The 25,992-nt window shown below is 46.6% G+C and overlaps 1 protein-coding gene across 1 annotated transcript; it reads right to left on the minus strand.

Annotated features, from left to right (window-relative positions):
- TPRN (taperin) lies at nt 1-25,981 on the minus strand. The gene is made up of 4 exons (XM_069986799.1): nt 23,321-25,981; nt 5,512-5,728; nt 3,615-3,724; nt 1-2,649 (listed from the first exon to the last, which is right to left on the minus strand). The coding sequence occupies exons 1-4, from the start codon at nt 25,964-25,966 to the stop codon at nt 2,587-2,589; spliced, it is 3,036 nt and encodes a 1,011-aa protein (XP_069842900.1). The 5' UTR covers nt 25,967-25,981; the 3' UTR covers nt 1-2,586.
- Between the last annotated feature and the right edge of the window lie 11 nt (nt 25,982-25,992).

The following is a 25,992-nucleotide window of genomic DNA, read 5'->3' on the forward strand; positions in this document are numbered from 1 at the left end:
TTCCATTTTCCTGCAGTGAAATATTTATTCAATCAGCTCTTCCTGGATCTTGTTACATCAGGTAACGTCCTGCGATGAATCTACAATCATTACAATAAGTAATAACATTATTCATAGTCAGGAATTAAATCCAACTTTACACAAGAAAACTGGACATGGAGACTTTGGCCACGGTGAGCACTTCTGGCTACGACAGGAACATCTGAAGATTATTATATATTAAATTCTATTCATTACATCTTATAAACATTACGAAAATCAAGTGCAAAGACTTTATACATATAATCTCTTATAGACAACACGACGGACTCACACAACAACAAAATGAAGGAGTGGACTGGATACTGGAGTGTCAATGTGCCACAGAACATAGAAAATGGGATAGAGTGAACGACTGTGGTTGAACTACAAGGCTCAGAACACCCTACCACTGGCTCAGCATGCTGGGGCTTGTAGTTTCACCACACCACCACTGGAGGCAGGCTGAGGTTGCGTAGGAAGTCACTAGTGGGGCGTGTGCTGCTTACTGGTTGCTGGATTTGCATAGGGTCACGGACCGAACAAAAACATAATAGGGGGAAATACCTCATGCAAATCGCGCGGGCACTCGGAAGAAAAAGCGTGCACGAATAAAGACAGTATTCTTGCTTCAGTTCAGAGGCCAAAGCCAAAAGGTGTGAAAAAAAAAACCTGCCACCTGCACATAACATAACGCCCCACAGTTTACAAAACATGGAGTGGATAGTTCAAGGAATGTATTTCAAGGGCATGTCCATTTACTCAGGGCAAACAATGGGGCAATAAACTATACCGCCAACCTGCTGGTGAAGAACTGCAACTCTTCTCAGGGAATGCTGGGAGTTGTAGTTTTGCAATAGCTGGAGAGTGCAGGTTGCTGAAGGTTGTCAGTGCATGAGGAGTTACAAGGGTTATCCAAAACTTGGAAAAACATGGCAGCCTTCTTCCAGAAACAGCACTCCTCTTGTCACCAGTTTGTATGTGGTATTGCTGCTCAGTTCCATTGAAGTGAACCTGAGGACAAGGGGTGCCGCTGTTTTTGCAAGATAGTAGCTGTGCTTTTTCTAATCCTGGAGAACTCCTTTAAATGTTCCACCTATAGAAATCAACTAATAGAATGTCCCACACACCTGTAGACCTCGGTTATATCCCTACTTCTTAGAGGAGACAATCGCTTTAAGACTAAATTTTCCAGGTTAGACACCTGGCAAATAGACACAAGGGAGCGGGGTGTAAGTTATTGGAAGGACTGTATAGGAAGCACCTGACCCCGCCCCCTGTGACATCACATTATGCAAATATACATATGATTAGACTATTGCTCAGATAGACAGGTGCTACATGTACACACAAAACAGTCACACCTGTCAGCTCCCCCAGTGGAATGTGACAACTTAATAAATATGATTAACAAGGGGGCGGAGCTTGCCAACTACCGGACTAAATCATGCAACCCTCTAACCAATGAGACAGCTGCGTGTGATGTGAAGCAGAACAAATCACCTGTACATTTCTTAGTTCTATCTGTTTCTGGGAAAGCTGGGTGACAATCGATAGCTCCCATTAAGCTTTGCCAGACCACCCGAATAGCAGAACTCATAGGCAGCGTACGGAGTATCTAACTACGTATCTAAGCAGACTTACCGTTTCATGATTCTGGGTGATAATGAAGCTTTCCCAGGAACAGATAACCAGTAATAGCTCCAGCCCCAAGTGGCGGCCATATTAGCTATCACCCAGCTTTTCCAGAAACAGATATAACTAAGAAATAGCAAGGAGTTTTCTTCCCTTAAAGGGGAAACACATTTTATACCCGATGGATGACGTTTTCGTTAACCTCATGTGAGCCCCAAAAAGAGGACCAGTCATACCCTTATACAATCAAACACGGCCTCAAGTCATAAACTGACCAGCGGATGCAAAACTACAACCCCCAGCATGCCCAGACAGCCGAAGGCTGTCAGGGCATGTTGGGAGTTGTAGTTTTGCAACCAGAGGACAGCCGCCAGTTGGAGGCCACTGCCTTAGAGTGTTTGTCCAGCTTAGAGAAACATGACTGCTTTCTTCCAGAAACAGCGCCTCTCCTGTCGGTATGGGTTTTGCAACTCTGTTCCATTGAAGTGAATGGAGCTTTATTGTAATACCACGCACAATCTGAGGACAGGGAGGGGGCGCTGTTTTTGCAAGAAAGCAGCTGTGTTTTTCTAATCCTTAACCCCCTTTAAGACCAATGTCATGTACACACATAGATAATCAAGACGTCTTGAGGACACAACCCACAATCATCACCCCCCACCACAAGGTGGCAGAACATACCACTAATCTCTCAGAAGGCATATTGATTAATATAATCAACAGTGCCCCCTGCAGGCAGCAAACAAGCTGCTACACTTACTATGGCGTATTTCATATATCAGCCAAATATATGGCCAACATATGGCCACCCGCCCCCAGAGAGACTGAAGTCTTTTCCCAGCTTGCTTTGCAGCACAGGTGTCGGCTATAAGGACGGACGTTAGGGCAGTGACCACAGTCCAGAGATGTTTGACCGTCCTCCCTCCACAGCGCTTAGAAGTAGAGGGCCGGCTCGCTTCGGAAGCCCATATGAGAGTTGCCGTCGGCTGGCGTCAGCTGAAAGAGAGAGAGAGAGATGCAATTGTTACGGATCTACTGCAGTTGCCTGTTAAAAGGGGTAAGCGACCAATTTATTTATTTATTTATTTATTTTTTGTTTCAATCAACTGATGCCAGAGATTTCTAATTTACTTCTATTAAAAAAATCTCCAGTCTTCCAGTACTTAGCAGCTGCTGCATGTCCTGCAGGAAGTGGTGTATTCTTTTCAGTGTGACACGGTGCTCTCTGCTGCCACCTCTGTTCATGTCAGGAACTGTCCAGAGCAGCAGCAAATCCCCATAAAGAAACCTCTCCTGCTCTGGACAGAGGTGGCAGCAGAGAGCACTGTCACACTAGAGAGAATACACCACTTCCTGCAGGTCATACAGCAGCTGATAAGTACTGAAAGACTGGAGATTTTTTAAAAAAAAGTTAATTAGAAATCTCTGGCACTAGCTGGAACTTATTAGGCCCTATGACACCAAGCGATTATAATTCGTACTGCTTTCTTCTAGAAACACCACCACACTACTGGTTGTGCGTGGTACTGCAGGTGTGAACCCCGCCTTATGGGAGATCCTTTCCACAATCAAAAAGGTGAAGCCCATTTTTTATCATCTTACTCCTAGGCCAAGTTATGATCTTTTAAACGTGACAGGCTGAGGCTGCACTACTGACGACATGACGTCCAAATTTGGTTTCTGCCAACTGCTGCATTGTCATGGTAACCTTGTGTGTATCCAAAAGACCGAGTCTCCATGACAACACCGATAAACGGAAAAAAAGAACTCGTTAGAATGTCTCAGTAGTGCAGCCTCAGGCTTTGAACCTGTAACTTCAAACCGTGAAATCTCAGCTTAGAAGCCAGATATTAGAATATGGTTTTCACATTTATGTATATAAAGATTCCTCCTGTGCGTCTGCATGATGATAAGTCTGTACATGGCACTTCCATCCCCCCCGCCGGGCGGCATGGGCTCACCATGTCCTCACTGGGAGAGTTGAGGTCCAGAGTTGTTGATCCTCCGAGAGACGCCTCATCCTGCCATTTGCTGTACTCCATGGAGTGCTTAGGAGTGTAGTTGGAGAGACCTGGAGAGAAGAGACCACAGACAATCAAAAGAAAACCTCTATTAAACAGACCAGAAAGTCTGGAGCAAGATGAGTGCGGGAGGAGACGCCACATATCTGCATAGGATTATATGTACACATGACCCCTGATGCCTGGAGATAAGTGGAATAATAACTCATCCTCCTCGTCACCATCCACCTGCGTCACTAACCTGGACTTTCCACTCATATTAACCTATATATAACTGAGGAGCAATCTATATACAAAGTCTACAGAGATAGCAACACGGGTTACATATACAGCAGTAATGTATGTACACAGCGACCTCACCAGCAGAGTAGTGAGTGCAGCTCTGGAGTATAATACAGGATGTAACTCAGGATCAGTAATGAATGTACAAAGTGACCTCCCCAGCAGAATAGTGAGTGCAGCTCTGGAGTATAATACAGGATCAGTAATGTATGTACAAAGCGACCTCACTAGCAGAGTAGTGAGTGCAGCTCTGGAGTATAATACAGGATGTAACTCAGGATCAGTAATGTATGTACACAGTGACCTCACCAGCAGAATAGTGAGTACAGCTCTGGAGTATAATAAAGAATGTAACTCAGGATCAGTAATGTAATGTATGTACACAGTGACCCCACCAGCAGAATAGTGAGTACAGCTCTGGAGTATAATACAGGATGTAACTCAGGATCAGTAATGTAATGTATGTACACAGTGACCCCACCTGCAGAATAGTGAGTACAGCTCTGGAGTATAAGAGGTGCACAGGAGAGACAACAATACCCATGGTGGGACATCGTATGTACATGTAATGTAATGTATGTACACAGTGACCCCACCAGCAGAATAGTGAGTGCAGCTCTGGAGTATAATACATTATATTACTGATCCTGTGTTACATCTTGTATTATACTCCAGAGCTGCACTCACTATTCTACTGGCGGGGTCCCTGTGGACATACAAGACGTAACACAGGATCAGTAATATAATTTATGTCCACAGGGACCCCACCAGCAGAATATTGAGTGCAGCTCTGGAGTATAATACATGATGTAACTCAGGATCAGGACAGGATATGTACACAGTGACTCCACCAGCAGAATAGTGAGTGTAGCTCTGGAGTATAATACAAGATGTAACACAGGATCAGTAATGTAATTTATGTCCACAGGGACCCCACAAGTAGAATAGTGAGTACAGCTCAGTATGGCGTAGCTGATAACAGGCAGCAATAGATTTAACTTAACTGCAGGGCACATTCATGGAAAATGACTTTGTATTTACTGTCCCTTTAAAAAGTGATTGGTGATGATGACAGGGCCTGATAATCCAGTCCCCGCCACTCCGCTATGAGTCACTGCATTGACAATAATAAATACAATGAGGGATTAAAGGTTTACGAAACACTCATATGAACGTGACCTGTCCACAGTGCTATGGTGGAGAAATGCGACCAAACGTGTCAGAACGTCATAACCAGTTACATAATGTTTCACTTGATAACAACCATAGTGATGCGAGCGCCAACACCCGACACGGAGTGTACTGATCCAGCCAATCCCAGAACTCTGCAGGGGAGGCAGCAGGGCTGGGGACGGTTCCAGAGAACTAAGCTCTAACCTGCAGGTGCATGCTGGGAGTTGTAGTTTTGCCTCCATTTCCAGCCCTGTCTCCTCCTCCACATCGTTACCGGTTATAACCCAGCTTTCCCAGACACAGATAATAAACTAATTATTTACCAAGATCTTTAGACAAATAAGAAAACAAAAAGGTCAGAGGTCACAGTCCCAGCAGCTACCTGAGTTTGCAGAATTTGCCCGTAGGCTATTGCTGGTTGCACTGCCGCTCATAAACGTCGGCCGAGGGAGAAACAGGCCGGAGGGTCTATCATCCTCCTCAGATTCTGAGCCGGAAACCTCCTTCACCTCCTCTTCTGCCATGTCCTCAGCCAGGGAGTTCTCAGACGGGTACTCAAACATGGTGTGGATCCTCTGTTCATTGAAGGAAATCTTCATCTGCAAGAGAAGGAATCCAAAGAGTCAACTACAGTATTATACACAGGAGCAGTAGTATAGAAGTTATATTCTTGTATATAGGAGCAATATTATAGCAGTTATATTCTTGTATATAGGAGCAATATAGTAGTTATATTCCTGTATATAGGGGCAGTATTATAGTAGTAATATTCCTGTATATAGGAGCAGTATTATAGTAGTTATATTCTTGTATATAGGAGCAGTATTATAGTAGTTATATTCCTGTATATAGGGGGCAGTATTATAGTAGATATATTCCTGTATATAGGAAGCAGTATTATAGTAGTTATATCCCTGTATATAGCAGCAGTATTATAGTAGTTATATTCTTGTATATAGGGGCAGTATTATAGTAGTTATATCCCTGTATATAGGAGCAGTATTATAGTAGTTATATTCTTGTATATAGGAGCAGTATTATAGTAGTTATATTCCTGTATATAGGAGCAGTATTATAGTAGTTATATTCTTGTATATAGGGGGCAGTATTATAGTAGTTATATTCCTGTATATAGGGAGCAGTATTATAGTAGTTATATTCCTGTATATAGGAGCAGTATTATAGTATATTCCTGTATATAGGAGCAGTATTATAGTAGTTATATTCATGTATATAGGAGAAGTATTATAGTAGTTATATTCTTGTATATAGGGGCAGTATTATAGTAGTTATATCCCTGTATATAGGGAGCAGTATTATAGTAGTTATATTCCTGTATATAGGAACAGTATTATAGTAGTTATATTCCTGTATATAGGGGCAATATTATAGTAGTTATATCCCTGTATATAGGGAGCAGTATTATAGTAGTTATATTCCTGTATATAGGAACAGTATTATAGTAGTTATATTCCTGTATATAGGGGCAATATTATAGTAGTTATATTCCTGTATATAGGAGCAGTATTATAGTAGTTATATTCTTGTATATAGGGAGCAGTATTATAGTAGTTATATTCTTGTATATAGGTGTCATATATAGATGTGTATTATGGGAAAGATAAAAAGGTATAGGTGTATGTTCTGTATGACAGGCTCATATAACCTGGATCATGAGGGGTTGTGATCCTGCACTCTCCAGTAGCTGTCAGGGCATGCTGGGAGTTGTAGTTTCATCCCTGTTGGTACATCCAATGTTTTATATGCAGATACGGATCTGCGCAGCCTTCACTGTCTGCCCTATAATCACAGCTGGCCTCAGTAACTGTGTATCTCCTGGGTGCAGGGCCGCTCCTGGTACTGTACACAGCAGATAATCTACAGGCCAGGGCCCTTCTTTGCACAGTGTTTTATCAGGCGGCCGCAGAGCTCTTGTTAAAACAAGAAAAAGTCAGACAGATTTATGCCTGCGATGTGGGGGAGGAGACATTGAGCCAAGACCGCGCAACAACAAAGCAGATTACAGATGAACATTGAGTAATGTAGTGAATGCGGCTTTCCATCGATCATTGATGCGCTGACCAAGCTGCAACTATGGCTGTTGCCTGGCAGTGACGTCTCTGGGGAGCACAGCTCCTGAGGGACCGCTGGCGTCAGCATCCAGGGTGTAAAATGGCAGCTGGTGCCTAATGGCATAGCAATATTCAGGGCTGCATCACATTGGAATAGCTGCCCCTTTAAAGGGGGTATCCAGGCTTTGAAAAACATGATGGCTTTGTTCCAGAAACAGCGCCTCTCCTGTCCTCAGGTAGTTTTACAGCTATTAAGTTATTTGTAATTGTGGATAAGCCTTTTAAAAGGTTCCTCTCTGGTTAAAGCGGAGAGAAACTATAAAAGGACAAGTTACACAATTTTGTCTGTCTGCATCCACCACCAGAGGAAGCTCCTTGCATACTGTTTTTACATAGAAATCAATGATAACACTGTATGCAGTGAGCTCCCTCTAGTGGTGGCAGTAGAATATCATTATCTGTCTATGCAGAGGATTTAGAGCTCTGTATCAGATAAAGCTCAGAGCGCTAGAAAAACATTTTGGATTTATATCGATTACACAATAGTTTCTGATCCGAGAATCCTTTAGCACCTAACGCCACTAATAATCTTTTGCAGTCACGTCAGGGTCTGGTTGCAGATTATTCCTCACTTCCAACCTTCACTGTTAGCCTCAATTACTGCTTCATCTGCAAATAGCCGCCATGAGTGGATTATAGGAGCTGTCTATATAAAGCCGCAGCTTAGACTTTAATAGAGCGTGAGCTCTTGAGGATTGGAGGGGAGTTCGGGATGTACCAGATATAGGAGGCTCCACTGGGAAAAGAGGTCAAAAACAGTATCCCTACACCACACTAAAATGGCAGCACACCGGGTGGGGGGGTGCGGTACAATGAGTATCTAAGCGTTTACTCTGTTATCTGATTGATAGAGAATAGATAAGATGCTCGGGATTCTATAGATATCACAGGACGGATACATTGTTGCAAGGCGTTGCTGCTACACAAAAACCAATGTTACTTTGTTCTTTAGCAACCGAAAAAAAAAAAATTACACAATAAAATAATAACAGGGTTGGATTAAAGTGATCACACCCAACCACAGCCCAACCTAAAGCAGAGAAAGCCCGGGAGACTGCTCCATGGGTTATATAAGCAAGTGAGTGGGTGTAGTATCACAGAGGACACTACATCTATATACCACAGCTGTGTACACTGTATACCAGGCTTCTCCAACTGCTGCAAAAATACAATTCCCATCATGCCCTGACAGCCTTCAGCTATCAGGGCATGATAGGAATTGTAATTTTGCACCAGCTGCAGCGCTATATACAATAACAGGCACCTAAAAGAAGTATGAATGTATAACAGTTAATATACAACATATGTGGCTCCATTTCAATAGATCTAAATTGACACTGGAGGCGCTGTTTCATTGGAGTCTATGCAAGAGACAGTGGTGGAAAGCGGTACTGCATGTAGAAGTGTATTCGAGATTGTGTACATCCCTGCTGTACATGATATTCTCTACCTAAGAGGAGCTTCCCCTTGAGATATTATATAATCCCCCCCCCCCCCCCCCCCCCCCAACAGATACAGGGCCGACCATTGTTCCAAGTTTAGCTGCACACCTGGGTGACCTTTGTGAAGGTAAAGGGACAGAAATGAGTCTTTTGTCCAAAGTCACGCCTGTTTGGAGCGCAGTGCATAATGCTACGAGGGCTGTCGTTGACTATATGTAGTGGTGACATCACTCCATACATACAGCTGCACTGTTTAAAGGGGCAGGGACAGGAGGAACAGTTGTTTGTAAAAAGGCCACCTGCTCATGTACACCATCTATAGGGGAATCTGTATACAATAGCAGCTGCTGGCTGTACCTTTCTAGAAGTATCGCCCAGTGTGACACAGTTTCTATATCCCCACCACCAACACCACCACTTAAAGGCGGTTTCCATGTAAACTGACAAGTTTGAAGTCAAGGTTTAGCCATGGACCTGAATTAGGACTATGAGATGGATCTCCGACATAAAGGCTGTAATCCCTATTGGCATTCCTCAGATAGTTCCTCCACGTGGAGCCATAGGTGACAACCATACCACGTTGCTTCGCGCACATCTGCAGGTGTTTTGTTTGGCTCGGCTTTGTTGCTTTAGTGAATACCTCCATAGTATGACGTTAACTCCGAAATAGCCGAGCAAGGTCTGGGGACGGTGTCCTGGTGGTTCCATCCTCCAGAGCTTCTAGAGTGATCACCAAGGCTAGGGGCATCATGGTAGACGATAGAGTCTTTATCTATCAGGCCTGCCAATGTAATGTGAAGGTCCCAAAGTGGAGGGTGTTACTGGAAGACAAAAGGAGTCTACCACACAATGGACAGTGGCATTTGGAGTGGACGCAACAACTGGGTGGCAGAGCAATGTCTACAACTACTGGGTGATGGCGGTACAAGGTCTGTCTACTAGGTAGTAACAGTACGGAGTCCCAATCTACCAGGTGTTATTAGTACGAGGGTTCCCACTACTAGGTGCTAGCTGTATGAGGTCCCCAACTACTGGTTAGTGGCATTATATGGGCTCCAAATAGTGGGTGTTGGCGGTACAATATCTATGTGTAGTAGGTAAGAGCAGTACAAGGGCTCTGACTACCTGGTGGTAGCGGTACAATGTCTGTCTAATATGTAGCAGCTGAGGTCCCCAACAACTGGGTGTTTGCAGTACAAGGTCCCTAACTACCAGGTGGTGGCAGTACACTGGATGGAAGTGGTACGAGGGCTCCTAGATGGTAGTAGTTCTTGTCTTACTCCATTAATCTTGCCCTAGTGCCTTATGGACCTTTACTCTTAATACCGCCAGTCTCTATACAGAATGAGCCAACAAGCTGATAGTCTACAGGTCCCAAACCTAAACTAAGGACATCACCCCTGTCCTGCTTTATTTACTACAGGAAATGAACAATATGGAGACGGGAAAATGACCTGAAATCCCCATTTCCTTTGGCTTCACACAATCTCCCGGCTCCACCTTCAGCAAACTTTCCAGTGGAGATAACGTGTGGGAAGCGAGGGCTGCCGGGTCACCATGTTCCATACACACAGAGGAGATTAAAGGGGTGTTTACCAATTTTTATTTTTTCTTTCAAATCAACTGGTTCTAGCAAGTGTCAGATATTTGCAATTTACATGTATTAAGAATCTCAAGTCTTCCAGTACTTATCAGCTGCTGTATGTCCTGCAGGAAGTGGTGTATTCTATCCAGTCTGACAGTGCTCTCTGCTGCCACCTCTGTTCAGGTCAGGAACTGTCCAGAGCAGGAGAGGTTCTCTATGGGGATTTACTACTGCTCTGGACAGTTCCTGACATGGACAGAGGTGGCAGTAGAGAGCACTGTGTCAGACTGGAGAGAATACACCACTTCCTGCAAGACATACAGCAGCTGAAAAGTACTGTTAGACTTGAGATTTTTTAATAGAAGTACAATACAAATCTCTGGCACTAGCTGGAACCAGTTGATTTGGGGAAAAAAAATAAAAAATAAGGGGGAAAAAAATGGTGAACAACCCCTTTAACATTGACTGCACAGACCAGGACCGGTCTGCTGAATATATAGGACATGGGTCTCCAAACTGCAGCCCTCCAGCTGTTGCACAACTACATTTCCCATCATGCCTGGACAGCCAAATCCAAAGCTTTAGCTGTCCAGGCATGATGGGAGTTGTGGTTTCGCAACAGCCAGAGGGCTGCAGTTTGGAGACCCATGATATAGGAGCTGTAACACTGTTCATCCTGTTCTTCCTGGTTCCCAATCAAAGCACATGGTAATACAATAGTGTATCAATGTCAGTGTATATCACGTCTGTGGTAATGCCGCTGTACTTTATTGAACACCCGAGCATAACGATCCGATCGCAACTTCCCCCAAAGCGCCGATTATTCATTTCCCCGTGTAACAACAAACAATGTAACCATGGTAACGCAGCCACAACCACAGGCAAGACGACTCCGCCGCCAGAATAAACCAGCGGTGACACGTTGTAAAACACAAAGGGATTAGTGTAAAATCCTGTACGATCATGTAGGGGAGGCGGTAAAAAACCCTGCGCAGGGGACAATACGGTACACCCCCCCTAAATTAGCTAATAAAGGGACTCCAACACTCACAGACAGCGAGGGACAAAAATGGACAACCCCTTTAAGGGAATAGTCATCAGGATATTCTTCCTTTACAAAGGGATGTCCCTATGAAAGGTCAACAATGGCCGCTTGAAGGGTCAATAAGGCGGCCAGAAGCAGTGCAGCCCCGCCCTATTGACTTCATACCACTTCCTGATATAGTCATGTGACCTCACAGTTCTGATGAATGGTTAAGAGCACAGGAGTCAAACCTGCGGCCTTCTGGCTTTTGCAAAACTACAACTCCCATCATGCCTGGATGGCCGCAGGTTTTGCACCTCTGGCTTAGAGGGTTTCTCCACAAAAAGGGTCTCATCTTGGTGAGCGATTCCTACCACCATGACCTAACAGCCCTGTCCCATAATGCATTGGGCTTATAAACTATTGACCTGTATGAAGTATGGACAACTGATCCAACTCCATTTTAACTATCGTCTACAGCAGTGATTTTCAACCTTTTTTGAGCCGCGGCACACTTTTTATACTTAAAAAATCCCGGGGCACACCGCCAACCAAAATGGCACAAAATGACACTAAAACAGTACATATTATACATATAGTTAATAATATAGATTCTAAATGTATTTATAGTCACTCAGTGTGAAACCTGGGCCTGTTTTCTTCTCCCCCTGTGCTTCTCTCCACCATACTTCTCCCCCCTGCTTCTCTCCTATGCTTCTCTCCCCCATTCTTCTCTCCTGTGCTTCTCTCCTCCATACACAGCAGCATGGTATCACACAAGTTTAGGTACACCAGCTATCAGCCAACAGTATCACACATAATGGAGCTAAAGACACCAGCACAGCAGACAGTATCACACATGATGGGGTTAAATAAATTAGCTCAACAGACAGTATCACACATAAGCTTAGATACACCAGCTCAGCAGAAAGTATCACAAACCAGATCAGAAAATGGTATCACATAATGGAGTTGGATACACCAGCTTTGCTGGTTGTACCTAACATAATAAGCTTAGATACATCAGCTCAGCAGACAGTATCTCACATGACAGGCTTAGATACATCAGCTCAGCAGTAGACAATCCTTAGAAATGTTTAGATGTTCTTGGACACAGAGTTCCTGGCCGTCCGGTGTGAGATGCGTCATGGCAGAGCGGTTCCTTTTTGGCACAAGAGGTTCAGCGTTACTGAGAAGAACACTGCATGGACTCGGAGCCTGAGGCCTGCCTGGTGCTGCCCCCTATGGGCGCTGTGATGGCGGCCATTTGTGGCTGCTCACTATAGGTGACTATATATTTCTGGGAGGGGGTATTCTCCTCCTCTCCGGCTCCACCTGCTGAATTATTGAGCAGGAATCACATCTCACTGCGGGGCCCGTGTCTGGCACAGTGACCTTTCACCCCGGCTTATCAATTATTGCTGTTCGGTCTGCAAATGAAACCCGCCTGTGCTACACTATCTGACTGCCGCCAGATACTGAAAGTGAGAGCACTCTATCAGCTACTGCTAAACTACAACTCCCAGCAAGCCCTGACAGCGGAAGGCTGTCAGGGCATACTGGGAGTTGTAGTTGTGCACCAACTGGAAAGCCGCAGGCTGGAGATCACAGCTCTGAATGACCCCAAGTGTTAAGGGAGGCAAGCATGTACTTTAATAAAACTGCGGCTAAAGAACGACCCATTCCCAGGATGCTTCTGCCCTCCTCCCGGGTAACAGGGTCCATGGTGGAGACCGAATGTCTGATGTCAGTCCATAGCCCACCACATCTGAACCTCCACCATACAACTACTTCACCCAAAACCAGAACGTTCATTGAAAGTTCTATTCACATCTGTGTCAGAGGATCTGACAGATGAGAGAGACGTCTCAGGCAGCACAACCCAAAGGAGACAGTATAAGTCAATGGAGTGTATTCTGCATCATTACACATTTATCCTGAACTGATCCAGAATTACACCCTGTATTATACTCCAGAGCTGCACTCACTATTCTGCTGGTGGAGTCACTGTGTACATACATTACTGATCCTGAGTTACATCCTGTATTATACTCCAGAGCTGCACTCACTATTCTGCTGGTGGGGGGTCACATACATTACCAATCCTGTACTGTACTCTAGAGTTACACTCACAGTGTACATACATTACTGATCCTGTATTATACTCCAGAGCTGCACTCACTGTGTACATACACTACTACTGATCATCAGCTCTGTAGCTTCCTAGACTGCTGCCCCCTGCAGGCACACATTCTGCGACCATGTTATTAGTCAACGCTGACTCTAAACCCTTCTGTCTTCAACACAATAGGCTCTTTCTTTGGTTCTATGCAGGCAAGTGTGTCTCCTTATTTCCCTATTAGCGGACTGTCACAGCCGACAAGCAGAGCATCGCGTGGAAGCACGCAGCCAAGAACCTGCGGACCCGGACCTCCGTTCAGGATTACAGGAAAGCGCGACTAAGCACTCTAAGACCAGGCACTACTCTAAGATAGTGACAACCACTATAACCCAGCTTTCCTGAGATTAGATACTTGGGATACCTGGGATAGATAAATGGCAACTTTGCTCTTCTAGGGTCTCCTGCAGGAAAGGAGCGCACATGAGGCTAATGGCCAATGAGTATGTACAGGGTAACAGAGCCGAAGCTTTGGCTCTAGGACCCTGTGTACTCATTGTGCATTAGCCTCACGTCCACTTTCCTGACCCATTTAGTGAGAAATCAATGGAATGAGAGGAATGTGTCAGCCGCGCCATGTTCCCATGACCTGGATGCCGGGCAACCATTCCAAGCTTACAGAAACAGGTGGAGGCAAGTGACCGTAAAGAAGGGCAGCGTCCTGAGTCATTTCAGGCTTAGATGCCCCTCAGCTGCTGCAAAACTACAGCTCCCATCATGCCCCAACAGATGGAAGTTGCAGTTTTGCAACAGGGTAGGAGACACTAAGCCTTGTGCTGGGCCGGCTGTCCTGTCGCCCAGCTTTCCCTGAGAAGTGTTAGGCATTCAGCTACTGTAAGGTCAGGCTCTCTTGGCATTAACCTAATGTAAGGTCAGGCTCTCTTGGCATTAACCTAAATCTGCCCCGACATGAGAAGAATTAAGGTCAATTATGGTGCGGGAACATAGCGGCCGGACAGACCCTGCGCCCGGCGGACGCAGTGTACTATATACCAGCATAAATTCCACGACTGGATGGGGCATCAGAACAATCCAGCAGCTTATGTCCCAAGAAAGTTCTTAAAGTGGCTTATCCTGGAATGGGGTCAGGACACTACGGGGTCAGGTGACAACCTATGACTTGTCCTCGGATTTGGGATTCTCGTCTATGGTGTGCCTGCTCCTCCTATGTCTCAACCCACCCTATACACACCACTACATCCCATCTTATAAAAAGGGAATGGGGTCACATTATGAAAGTCTGTCCTGAGTAGATTAAAGGGGTTATCCAGCATTAGAAAAACATGGCCGCTTTTTTCACAGACAGCACCACTAGTCTCCAGTTCAGGTATGGTTTGCTATTAAGCTCCATTCACTTCAATGGAACGGAGTTGCAAAACCCCACAGTGGTGCTGTTTCTGGGAAAAAAGCGGCCATGTTTTTCTAACGCTGCATAACCCCTTTAAGTCAGGCTGTGGTCACTTAAATATTGCGGTGATTACACGTGTATGACCTGTCAACTTTTATAGCCCTAGCCTTAAGTTATCCTGAATTAGAACAACACAGCCGATTTTTGTTTTCTTTCCTCCAACAGCAGCACCATCTCTGTCCTTAGGTTATGGATGGCATTACTGGCTACATTCACTTCACTACTAGAACAAAGCTGCAATACCACACCCAACTTGATAACAAGAGTGGCGCTGTCTGACATGCTATTCAAGAAACAGGAAGCTCAGGATGAAGAGTACAGAAAACTTATCCAGTTGGTCCCAAAAAAGATCCCTCTTTTCCGTCCTTGTAGCTCGGGCCGTGGGATCGGCGGATACGATGACACAGCAGCTGCCAACGCTTCTACCTGATTGTTTCCTGAGTGAGATGGGATTGCAGCCATTGTAAAGGGATTAGGTAATTTGTGGAGACTCCTCCACCTGTGATGATGCAACAAACACCTCAGTGCTTCTCCAGGAATAAGTCACGGCACCCGCGTCATCCTAATACAATCACTATTAATATCACATTGGGGGGGGGGGTGGAGGTTAGTGACAACCACAAAGCATCTTCACAGCTGTGAAAAAGTAGTCACCGACCAGTTCATAGAAGAGCTGGTAACACCTAGAAGAGGTCCCACTGACCTCTTCAACAAGTTGGCGCTCGTTTACAATGTCATATTTTCAGGTGTTATTTTCCAGTAACGTTAGGGACGTTGCCGGTGACTACCCCTTCCCTTTCTATATTTAGACGTGGTAATCTGCCCCGTTTATAAAGGGTCCATAAAAAATAAAAATCCAGGAGCGGCATCACGAGCGTTTACAGCCGGGGATGGACTCTTACCCTACTTGGTACGAGCCGATTAAAGGATTTGTCTTGTTGTCTAAGAAGCTAATTCCAAGAATGTCGCCTGGTGAGTGTGGTGGGGAATGAAAGGTTAAAGGGCAGCGAAAATAAACATCAGGGGAGACATCAAAGATTCAATAGTAGGTCAGGTCGGAGTCAGGATCAGGAACAGTGTCAGGTGAGGAGCCACCTATCCACAGTCCAGGGAGGCATGAGGTGCATAATGTTTGCATCAGTCACTCTCTAGGTCAGGTATGGGAAACCTTCTGTTCTCAATCTGTTGCAAAACTGCAATTCCCAGGCATGATGGGTATTGTAGTTTTGTCACAGTTGGTGGACAGAAGGTTCCCCCATCCCTGCTCTAGGTGGTGCAAAACTACATCTCCCACCATGCCCTCTAGCTTATGCAAAACTACAATACCCATCGTGCCTAGCATGATGGGAATTATAGTTCTGTCATGTGACATCAATTGGTTATTGCAAGCTTATATTTTACAGGGATGACATCACAAGTCTCCTAAACACGCACTTAAGTATGTGGCCCTGTTTATACCCCGCTCTGCAGCAGCACATAACGCCTCCAGCCCGGGGATCCGCTTTCAGCAAGATTCTTATCTGGAGTGAAAATATTGTGCTGCAGGCACTGACAATGGCGGATCTGGTTTCTCTGGTCCCTGCTGAGTGGGTGCAGCCGCTAGTGAAAGCATTACAGGGGAATTCTGCAGGGGGCAGGCGGACGTCACCGCATTACAACGCACAGTAACCTGCAGCCATTGTGCTGCTTTAAACTACAACTCCCAGCATGCTCCACTGGTGACAGGTCACCTCAGGCAGAAGCACGCTCACCAGCTGTCACTGGCTCATACGGGATTGTGCTATCACAATAAATTATATTAAAAGGAGACCACCAGCTGCGTCTTACCCACCATCTTGTTTTCCCTGCTCGTGTCAAATATGGCGGACACACTATGAACGCTAAAGGGGGCATGTGTTCGGTGTTGCAGCTCATGGAAGCATGGTTGCAGCAGTCTACTCCTCTGGCTTCATCCTAAATACAATTAATGCCACAAAATGGCCAAATCCCCCTTTAAGTCGCATATTTCTTCTCATTTTTTAAAACATGGACATTGTTGTCCATAGCAACCAATTAAAAACCTGCTTTAATTTTCCAGGTATCATGTGGCACATAACTGGTTGCTATGGGCAACGAGGCCTAGTTTTCCCTAAAGATCCTAATTTGGTAATTTGCTGCAACCAACCAAAAATTAGCTTTAATTTTTTTTAAAAGCTATACTGTAAATATAAGACATCTGGTAAGTTGCTATAGGCAACCAGCTGCTAGAGCTATCAACAAATCAAAAAGCTGCTTTCACTTTCTAACCTACACCCGACTCGTTGCCATCCAAAGCAGCTGGTTGCCCACAGCAACCAATCATAAACCTGCTTTCATTTTCTAGCCTATATTGAAAATATGTAGCACCTGAAAGGTTGCTATGGGCAACGAGGCCTACTTGTTCCCTAAAAGCCTATATAATATACTGCTAGATATCTTGTCACAGTTCGCAAGCAGAAATCTTTGGTGCCTAAACTTCTACATTGGTTACATCAATGGGATTCTGAGAGTCCCGAATGGGATGTACACTACTTTACATCACATCTCTCCAGAGACAGACTATACAGACTTCAGTTTCTTATATAACACTACAGAGATTTCCTTTTAAGAAGGGCTTTATAACATGCCGTTAATTATAAGAGCAGAGTCTCGTGGTTTCCTCAGTGGTTTCTGTACGACAAAGTCTCTGAGGTTTGCAGCGCCGCTCCCATACAATCTCTGGCTCTGTCTCATGTGAACGGCTATAAATATCCGACCGCGGTTGTAGCCTGGGGTGCGGCCCTTATTTTACCACTTGTTCAAATATTTACAGGTTTCTGTTTAGCAATCTGAGTCTTCGGCTGTGGGGGGGAAACTACAACTCCCAGCATGCCCTGGCAGCCAAAGGCTGCCGGGGCATGCTGGGAGTTGTAGTTTTACTCGCAGCTGGAGAGTCACAGGTTGTAAGCCTTTGTAGACCAGAATAAAATAAAAACAGGTGAACACTGTATAAGAATATGCTTATAATAGACCATTGCCAGGGACTACGCCACCTAATTATGTATCATTATTTGACAGGCATAATAGTGGAAAGACGCCCATTGGGCAATATATCATTTTTGAGTGGACAAACCCTTTAAGAGCCCCTATTAGGCAGCAATTACACTCCCATAATACGAGTGCAAGTCACAAGCTTATCGCAGGTTTAAAGACTTGACAGCATCACAGATCACTACTGTAAGGCCATGTTCACACGGTTTAGCTTGAGCCTTTTAAAATGTATTGTAACTTCCTAGGGCTGGGCGATATTGGCCTAAATCAATATCGCGGTTTATCGCGGTTTATCGCGGTTGTAGCTGTGGTAACGATAATTGAACGATAATTATGACACGCCCCCTTTTTTGCAAACCACACCCACTTGCTATGCCAAACGAGCAATATTTTGATTAAAAAAAGTAAAAAAAAATAAAAGTAATGTCGTCATTATTAGGGGGTCTCAGCAGAGACCTGGACGTGTATCTACAGGGGGTTGCATAGGGAAAGGGGTGTATGACTGTAAAGGGAGGGGCAGATATGGGGTGTATTACTATACAGGGGGGCTGATAGCAGTGTATGTCTATATGGGGGGCTGATAGTGTATGACTATACAGGGGGCACGGACAGGGGTGTATGATATACAGGGGGGTGGATAGGGGTGTATGACTACAGGGGGGATGATAGCAGTGTATGACTATACAGGGGGGATGGACGGGTGTATGATTTACGGGGGGCAGATAGGGGTGTATGTGTATACGGGGGCTGATAGCAGTGTATGACTATACAGGGGGGACGGATGGGTGTATGACTACAGGGGGGCTGATAGTGTATGACCATAGAGGGAGGACGGATAGGGGTGTATGACTATACAGGGAGGACGGATAGGGGTGTATGACTACAGGGGGGCTGATAGTGTATGACTATACAGGGAGGACGGATAGGGGTGTATGACTACAGGGGGGCTGATAGTGTATGACTATACAGGGAGGACGGATAGGGGTGTATGACTATACAGGGAGGACGGATAGTGGTGTATGACTACAGGGGGGCTGATAGTGTATGACTATACAGGGAGGACAGATAGGGGTGTATGACTATACAGGGAGGACAGATAGGGGTGTATGACTACAGGGGGCTGATAGTGTATGACTATACAGGGAGGATGGACAGGGGTGTATGACTATACAGGGAGGACGGATAGGGGTGTATGACTACAGGGGGGGGATAGGGGTGTATGACTATACAGGGAGGACGGACAGGGGTGTATGACTATACAGGGAGGACGGATAGGGGTGTATGACTACAGGGGGGCTGATAGCAGTGTATGTCTATACGGGGGGCTGATAGCAGTGTAAGTCTATATAGGGGGGGCTGATAGCAGTATATGACTAAACGGGGGCTGATAGGGGTGTATTACTATACGGGGGCTGATAGGGGTGTATTACTATACGGGGGGCGGATAGGGGTGTATGACTATATGGGGGCTGATAGAGGTGTATGACTATATAGGGGGCACATAGGGGTGGATAGAGGTGTATGACTATATAGGGGGCACATAGGGGTGAATAGGGGTGTATTACTATATAAGGGGCACATAGGGATGAAGGTATGGGAAGTACAGTGCTGCAGCTTAGGAGGAATGAATGGGCTGCAGCAGGCAGGATGCCACACACATAACTTATAGGAGACATTGCTGTGTGCTGCAGCCCATTCATTCCTCCTAAGCTGCAGCACTGTACTGTTAATGATGCTGATGGAACTACAGTACGGCAGCCTCCCAAATGCTGCTCCACCATATCCTGCCCGTGTCCTCCCTGCACACACAGGACAACAGGTGCAGCGCTTCCCGGTCATGTGTGTGTGGTATGAGATCGCTCGTACGGGACAGGACTGATGGTGGGGGGGCGCTCGGACGGGACTGGGGCGGGGGCGTTCGTACGGTACTGATTCGGGAGGGGATACTGGGACGGGTGCAGGCGCATTGGTAACAGGCGGGGGGCGCTTGTACGGGCCGGGTGCAGGAGGATGGGGCACTCAGACACTCTCACCACTGCTGCTCCTCCTTCACCTCCCGCTCTGATACCGGTGTCCCTGCACATAACGTGCAGCGCTCACGCCGGGCCGCACGTGTGTGTGTGTGTTGGGGGACGCTCTGACAGGGGGAAGGTACTGACAAGCCGGGACTGGAGCGGGGAGGAGGCGCTCCGACAGGTCGGACAGCTCAGACCAGGAGATAAAAATACAAAAATACCGCAGATACCGTCCTGGCCAAGTTGAGGTCGGTTAACCGACGCCAGAGACGGTATCGGTATTTTTGCGGTATACCGCCCAGCCCTATAACTTCCCATTGAATGCAATAGGGGGAAAATGTATGCATTTAGTGCCATAATGGACTTTTATGGCTCAAAATACACTGCAAAAAAAAATAAATATGTGAACACAGAGACTAACACAGGCTATGCAAGATAATGTTGGTATAGTGCACGTGTGAATGTGGCTTTACTGAAAGCACATGAGGTTGTCACAGCTCTGCCCCTATTACTAGCAGATTTTGGGAATTGCTTTCTGCATTGGTATCCCACAGTATCCTATGAATGAATGTCACAGGATTTGCCACCGGGGTCTGGGTGGGAGAAGAGGGGGACCCCCCACAGTCCTGCAGACTCAAGATAACATGATTACTTAATACATTCCACCTGACAGGTCGGTCGATACCGCCACCACCCCCGCACTATTCTAGATAAATCAAAAATTCTGCCTGTCATGAATGTCACGGAGCTGTCACTGCCCGTCCTGCCCTGCGAGGCAGCGAGAGGCGACCAACCCGTCCGACCGGAAAAATTAATTATTTACTTTGAGTAACACCAAAATACTGCAAGACTGTGACATCGCCGGGTTTATAGATGTCACCTGCACCACCTGACAATGGCTGCCAGAGTGGTTCGATAATACTGCACCTCCCAGTATAGGGACAATGCTGGGAGCCATGATCACAGAGCTGGATGTACTCAGCCCAGGACATACCGTGCGGGAATGGACGAACTTACTGTAAACCTCCATAATTCATTACCTCCAAAGCTGTGAATGCTAAAAGCCAGACTAGTGCCAGCAAGCTGTGTGCCAGAACCTGCCAGATCTACGGGCACGGACACTGGCAGGCACGGCCGAGGATTGTTTTCCATGAGATTACTACATTCCTTCACCGTGTCTTTCCTGTCTGGGGGCTCCAAAGATGGCTAAATGCTTCACTAAGGACCCAGCAATCACATGTGACAGCCCTGACCTGTGTTATCACAGCTGAGGACCTAATGGTGCATTATTGTACTGATCCAGAGTTACACCCTGTGTTATACTCACTATTCTGCTGGTGGGGTCACTGCGTACATTACATTACTGATCCTGAGTTACATGCTGTAACATACTCCAGAGCTGCACTCACTATTCTGCTGGTGGGGTCACTGTGTACATACATTACTGATCCTGAGTTACATACTGTATTATACTCCAGAGCTGCACTCACTATTCTGACTGTAAATACAATTTATACATACAATACTTCACCAGCAGAATAGTTAGTGCACCTCTGGAGTATAATACAGTATATAACTTGGAATGAGTACAGCATAAGTAATGTAGTTTATATACACAGTGACCCCACCAGCAGAATAGCGAGTGCAGCTCTGGAGTATAATACAGGATTTAACTCAGGATCAGTACATGTAATATAATGTACACAGTGACTCAGCCTGTTATGTAGATTGTATCTATACCATAAATGTTACCATCCTATAGAATCACCATCCTCCCTAGGTCACGTGTAATGTTGTCCACACAGTTTTCACGAGGATAATTAAATTCAGAATTTACAAGGCCGCAGTAACTTTCCATTTCTCATAACACTTGCGCGGTAATGACAGGCTTATGTCTGCTGGGTAATAACCCTTTACATCTCCATAACCCTGAGAACTGAGAACCTCAGGAGAGATCACTAGGTGTCTAGAAGGAATCCCTAGTCAAACTGCAGCCCAAGCGACATGTCACTAGGGGGTCCTAACTGATGCTAGAGATACCTGCCCATCCAAACTTTACCGTTTCCAATAACCCAGCACACCAGTGGCTCCCCGTGCATGCTGGATTATCGGAGGCTTAATGTGTAGACGCAGTTTTTCACCTTATTGTTACTTTTATGGACTTTGTAACATTCTAGAAGTTAATAGCTAAACTGTGGAATCGCCTTCAGGCTGCGGAGGAAGATCCAGGAATAATCCCAGGAAAAGAAAGATTAATGGATAAAGATCAGGTGATAGGATAAGTCAGCCATTCGAGAAGAGGTATAAGGAAGAGGAGGGAAAAAAAAACAAAAAAAAAAAAAACTTATATGCAGCCGGGACATTTCCCATCTCCACTCTGACAGCATCACATGACCTTTGACATCATTATCTTTTCCATCCCAGGATGTCTCTGGACGTTAGGCTAGCTTATGGGCTAGGCTTTGTGTGGTCAAATCTGTGGCTCTCCAGTCTAAACTACAACTCCCAGCATACTCAAAGTTGTAGTTTTGATACAGCTAGAGAGCTTAAGTGTGGACAACTGTGGGCTAAGGGGTTGTAACTCTAATCCAGTTTACAGGACAACACCAAAGGAAGAGTCTGTGACATCACGGGTCATGTGACACACCACCACACCGTGTAGATAAGTGAGGAGGGAATAAGTATAAAAGTAAAGTTTTGAATTCATAGTGTGACCCCCCCCCCCACCCAATAGGGACTGACATGTGTACAAAGCCACTTGATATGTAAATGGATATAATAAATGAACCAAATAGTAAAAACTAATAAATAAAAACTAAAAAAAAAAACACACACACACACACACACACACACACACACACACACTAGAAATGAGGTGCAAAAATGAAAAGAAAAAAAAATAGAAAAAAAAAATTCACAAATAAAAATGCTTGAATAAAATAAAAACTAAAGAAAAATTACTAAAAATAAAAATGGAAAAAAAAATGTAAAAATGTCATTAACCAATATAGGAAACAAATATAAGAAATAGGAACACAAATGAATGTGACAATAAGAGAAACCAGGTTATGTGGAATCACTATAAATGTGACAAGAATTAGTGGTGGCTCTCTGCTTATAGAGTAGCTATAGCTCAGTGGCCCCTAACCTGCGGCCCTCCAGCATAACCACAACTCCCAGCATGCCCTGACAGGGGAGGTGCAGCTAGAGGTCCTCAGGTCCGGGGTCAGCATCTAATAAGTTGGACAACATTTGACTTCCTGTAATAATCATTGATCGGCCATAATGTGGTTAAACAGATGAGTCAGTAAGTCACGGTTGGCGTTGCGCCATCACCGCACAATCATCAATCATTTACCTTTTTCCTGGTGGAGCCGATCTTGGTGAGACAGGACTTGGACAGGGACTGATAACCTCCGATGACCTGGATCTCATCCGCAGTGGGGTAGCGTTTCTTCAGCAGCGCTCCCAGTTCGGTGTAAGGGGCCTCGGCGCCATCTGAAGATTTCCTCTTAGACCTTGGATCATCCTCTTCCTCATCTTCTACCACGGGGGTCCGGAAAGCCTCCTGCTCCGTCACCGGTTTCCTCTTAGGGACCACTGTGAAGGTATTGCCTCCTTTATTGCGGATGGAGGAGACGGCAGCGTGCGGACGGTAGGAGGACTCCTCTACTTTTACAATGGGTTTGGTCTCCCGGTGGACCTCCTTGTCCTCTATGGTGACTATATCGTCTATGTTGGTGACCGGTATGTCAGCTTTCATTGCATCTTCGGGTATTTTAGTCACCGGCACCCTAATCACTAAGTCAGACCCATCTTCTTGCACACTACTGAAGTATTCAAGCTCGGCCCCTAAGTCTGTAAAGGATTGACCTTCGGTGGCCGAGCGGGCGGGCAAGAGTCCACTTTTCCAGTCAAAATCAGACAAGGAAGGTACAGTGGAGGCCTTCAAGGTCTCCGAAGTGCCAGCCTTACCTAAGCTGGCATCACCATTCACCCTAACCTCTTGGGGCGTTGAGGGCACCCGGACATCATCCCGGACGCCATATTTTCTAGGAGAGTCCATGCTATCAAATTTGGGGCCATTGAGGGTGGAAGCGCTGATTTTCACTTTTGGCTTATTTTCGGCTTGGACCATACCATCTTGTTGGGTTACAGAAGGGACCGGCCTCTTCTTTGGAATAAAAACGAAAGAATTTTTGGACTGCATTCGAATGTTGGCCAGTGCTCTCGCCTGGACGTCATCATCCGGGATGCTACTGAGATCCGGCTTTGGGGCAGGTCTGATCTCGAAGGAGTCATTGCTGCTAGTGGAAGCGGACACTTTCAGCCGCTGGCTAGGAGTGGCACTGGTGAAGGCCTGGTCACAGTGGTTGGTGATCGATGGGTTGTCCGGGTAAGTGGCACTGGGTTTGGAGGGAAAGCTACTAGATTTCGGCGAGACCACCTCAGACTTTGGCCTCCAAGTGTTGGCGCCGTTGGGAATCTCAAGGGGATCATTAGATGGCACTGGACCATTTCCCTCGGGCGCCCTCTGAGCTGTGGTGGTACCCTTGGGCCGCTTGCTCTTAGACAGGAGATCTTGAATACTGACAGAACTACTCTTATTTACACTTTTCTCCAAGTGGTCGACATGTCCATTGGTAAGTGGTGGCCCATCCACCTCCACCCCTCCTTCATCCGTGGTAGGGGACTTCACCTTATTGGTGGGTACAGCTTTAGGGTTCACCAGTATGGTGTTGCTACCAACCTTCTGGGTGACATTGACCAGTTTTGGTAATGGAGGAACATTATTGGTCGAATGTCCGCCTTCAAACCTCTCCCTGACAGCGGCCACAATGGGGGGCATCGATTTGTCACCGGTGGATGTCTCATAACGTGGGGACTGAGGAGAGGAAGGGGACAGAGGGGCAATGGTGACAGGTGAGGTCATGGGACTCGAGGGTCTTTTATAAAACAGGTCAGGGTCTGGAAGAGAAGGGGAGATGGGCACCTTGGAGGGGAGCCAGGAGGGGTTGTTGAGGGGGAAGCGCTTGCTGTCCTCCTCCAAGATGGAGGTTGATGATGGGGAGACAGACCCGGACCGCCTGGGTGGTGACTTGTTCCGGGGGGCTTGGCCTTGACGCTCGAGGAATGGAGGTTTTGGCAATATGATGGGCTTGCTGTCTCGCTCCAGCAGGTTCTCCAAGCTCCGAGTTCTCACTGGTTTACTATGGCCGTGGTCAAACTTCTCCAGCAGGCGGCTCACCCTCCCGGCTTCCTCCAGGACCTCAGAGTGCTCAGGCTCCTCCTGCATGGGGGGCTCTGGAAGTTTCTTGGGGGGCTCCTTGTCGGGGACCTCAGGCTCGTAGATGATGACCTCTGAGGCCCGGATCTCGGCCACCTTACTGCCCCTCTTGGCCAGCAGCTCCTCCACAGGGTCGCCATGGCTGCTGGGGTGGCTGAAGTAGTCGGGGTCGGACTCTATGATGATGATGTTCTCGGCTCGGATGGTCCTCATCCCCGGGACGTGGCTGTACATGTCGAGCAGGTGGCGGATGGGGGAGGCGGCTCTGCCCGGGGAGTGCTGCCGCTGCTGGGGCCGCCGGTGCCGCCGCCGCTCCTTCTCCTGCTTGATGAACGGGTTCTCATGGAGCGGCCCCAGGCTGTCCTGCAGCACCAGGCGCTCCGGGCTGCCCTGCCGGGACGGGGAGCGGGTCCTGCGGCTCGGGGACGAGTCCTTTCCCCGGGACGCGGCAGCGCTCGCCATCTTCGCCCGCTTCCTCTCCAGCACCTCCAGCTTCCATGCCGGGATCTTGTGAGGCTGCGAGTCGAGCCGAGTCCAGCCCTTCGTGCTGCCGCCGCTCACCGCCATGTCCGCCTGAGCCGCCGCGCAGCCCCGCAGCTTGTGACTAACTGGAGCCCGGATCCGGGAGCTGCTCCTGTCACCCTCAGCCCCGCCCCTAATCCCTGACGTCATCACATAGGCCACCAGGTGTTCTGGGGCGGGGACTGTCAGGACCATCTCCGCCCCTTCGACCTACGTCATTC

This window comes from Dendropsophus ebraccatus, chromosome 10 (genome assembly GCF_027789765.1).
Source record: "Dendropsophus ebraccatus isolate aDenEbr1 chromosome 10, aDenEbr1.pat, whole genome shotgun sequence".
Lineage (NCBI taxonomy): Eukaryota > Metazoa > Chordata > Amphibia > Anura > Hylidae > Dendropsophus > Dendropsophus ebraccatus.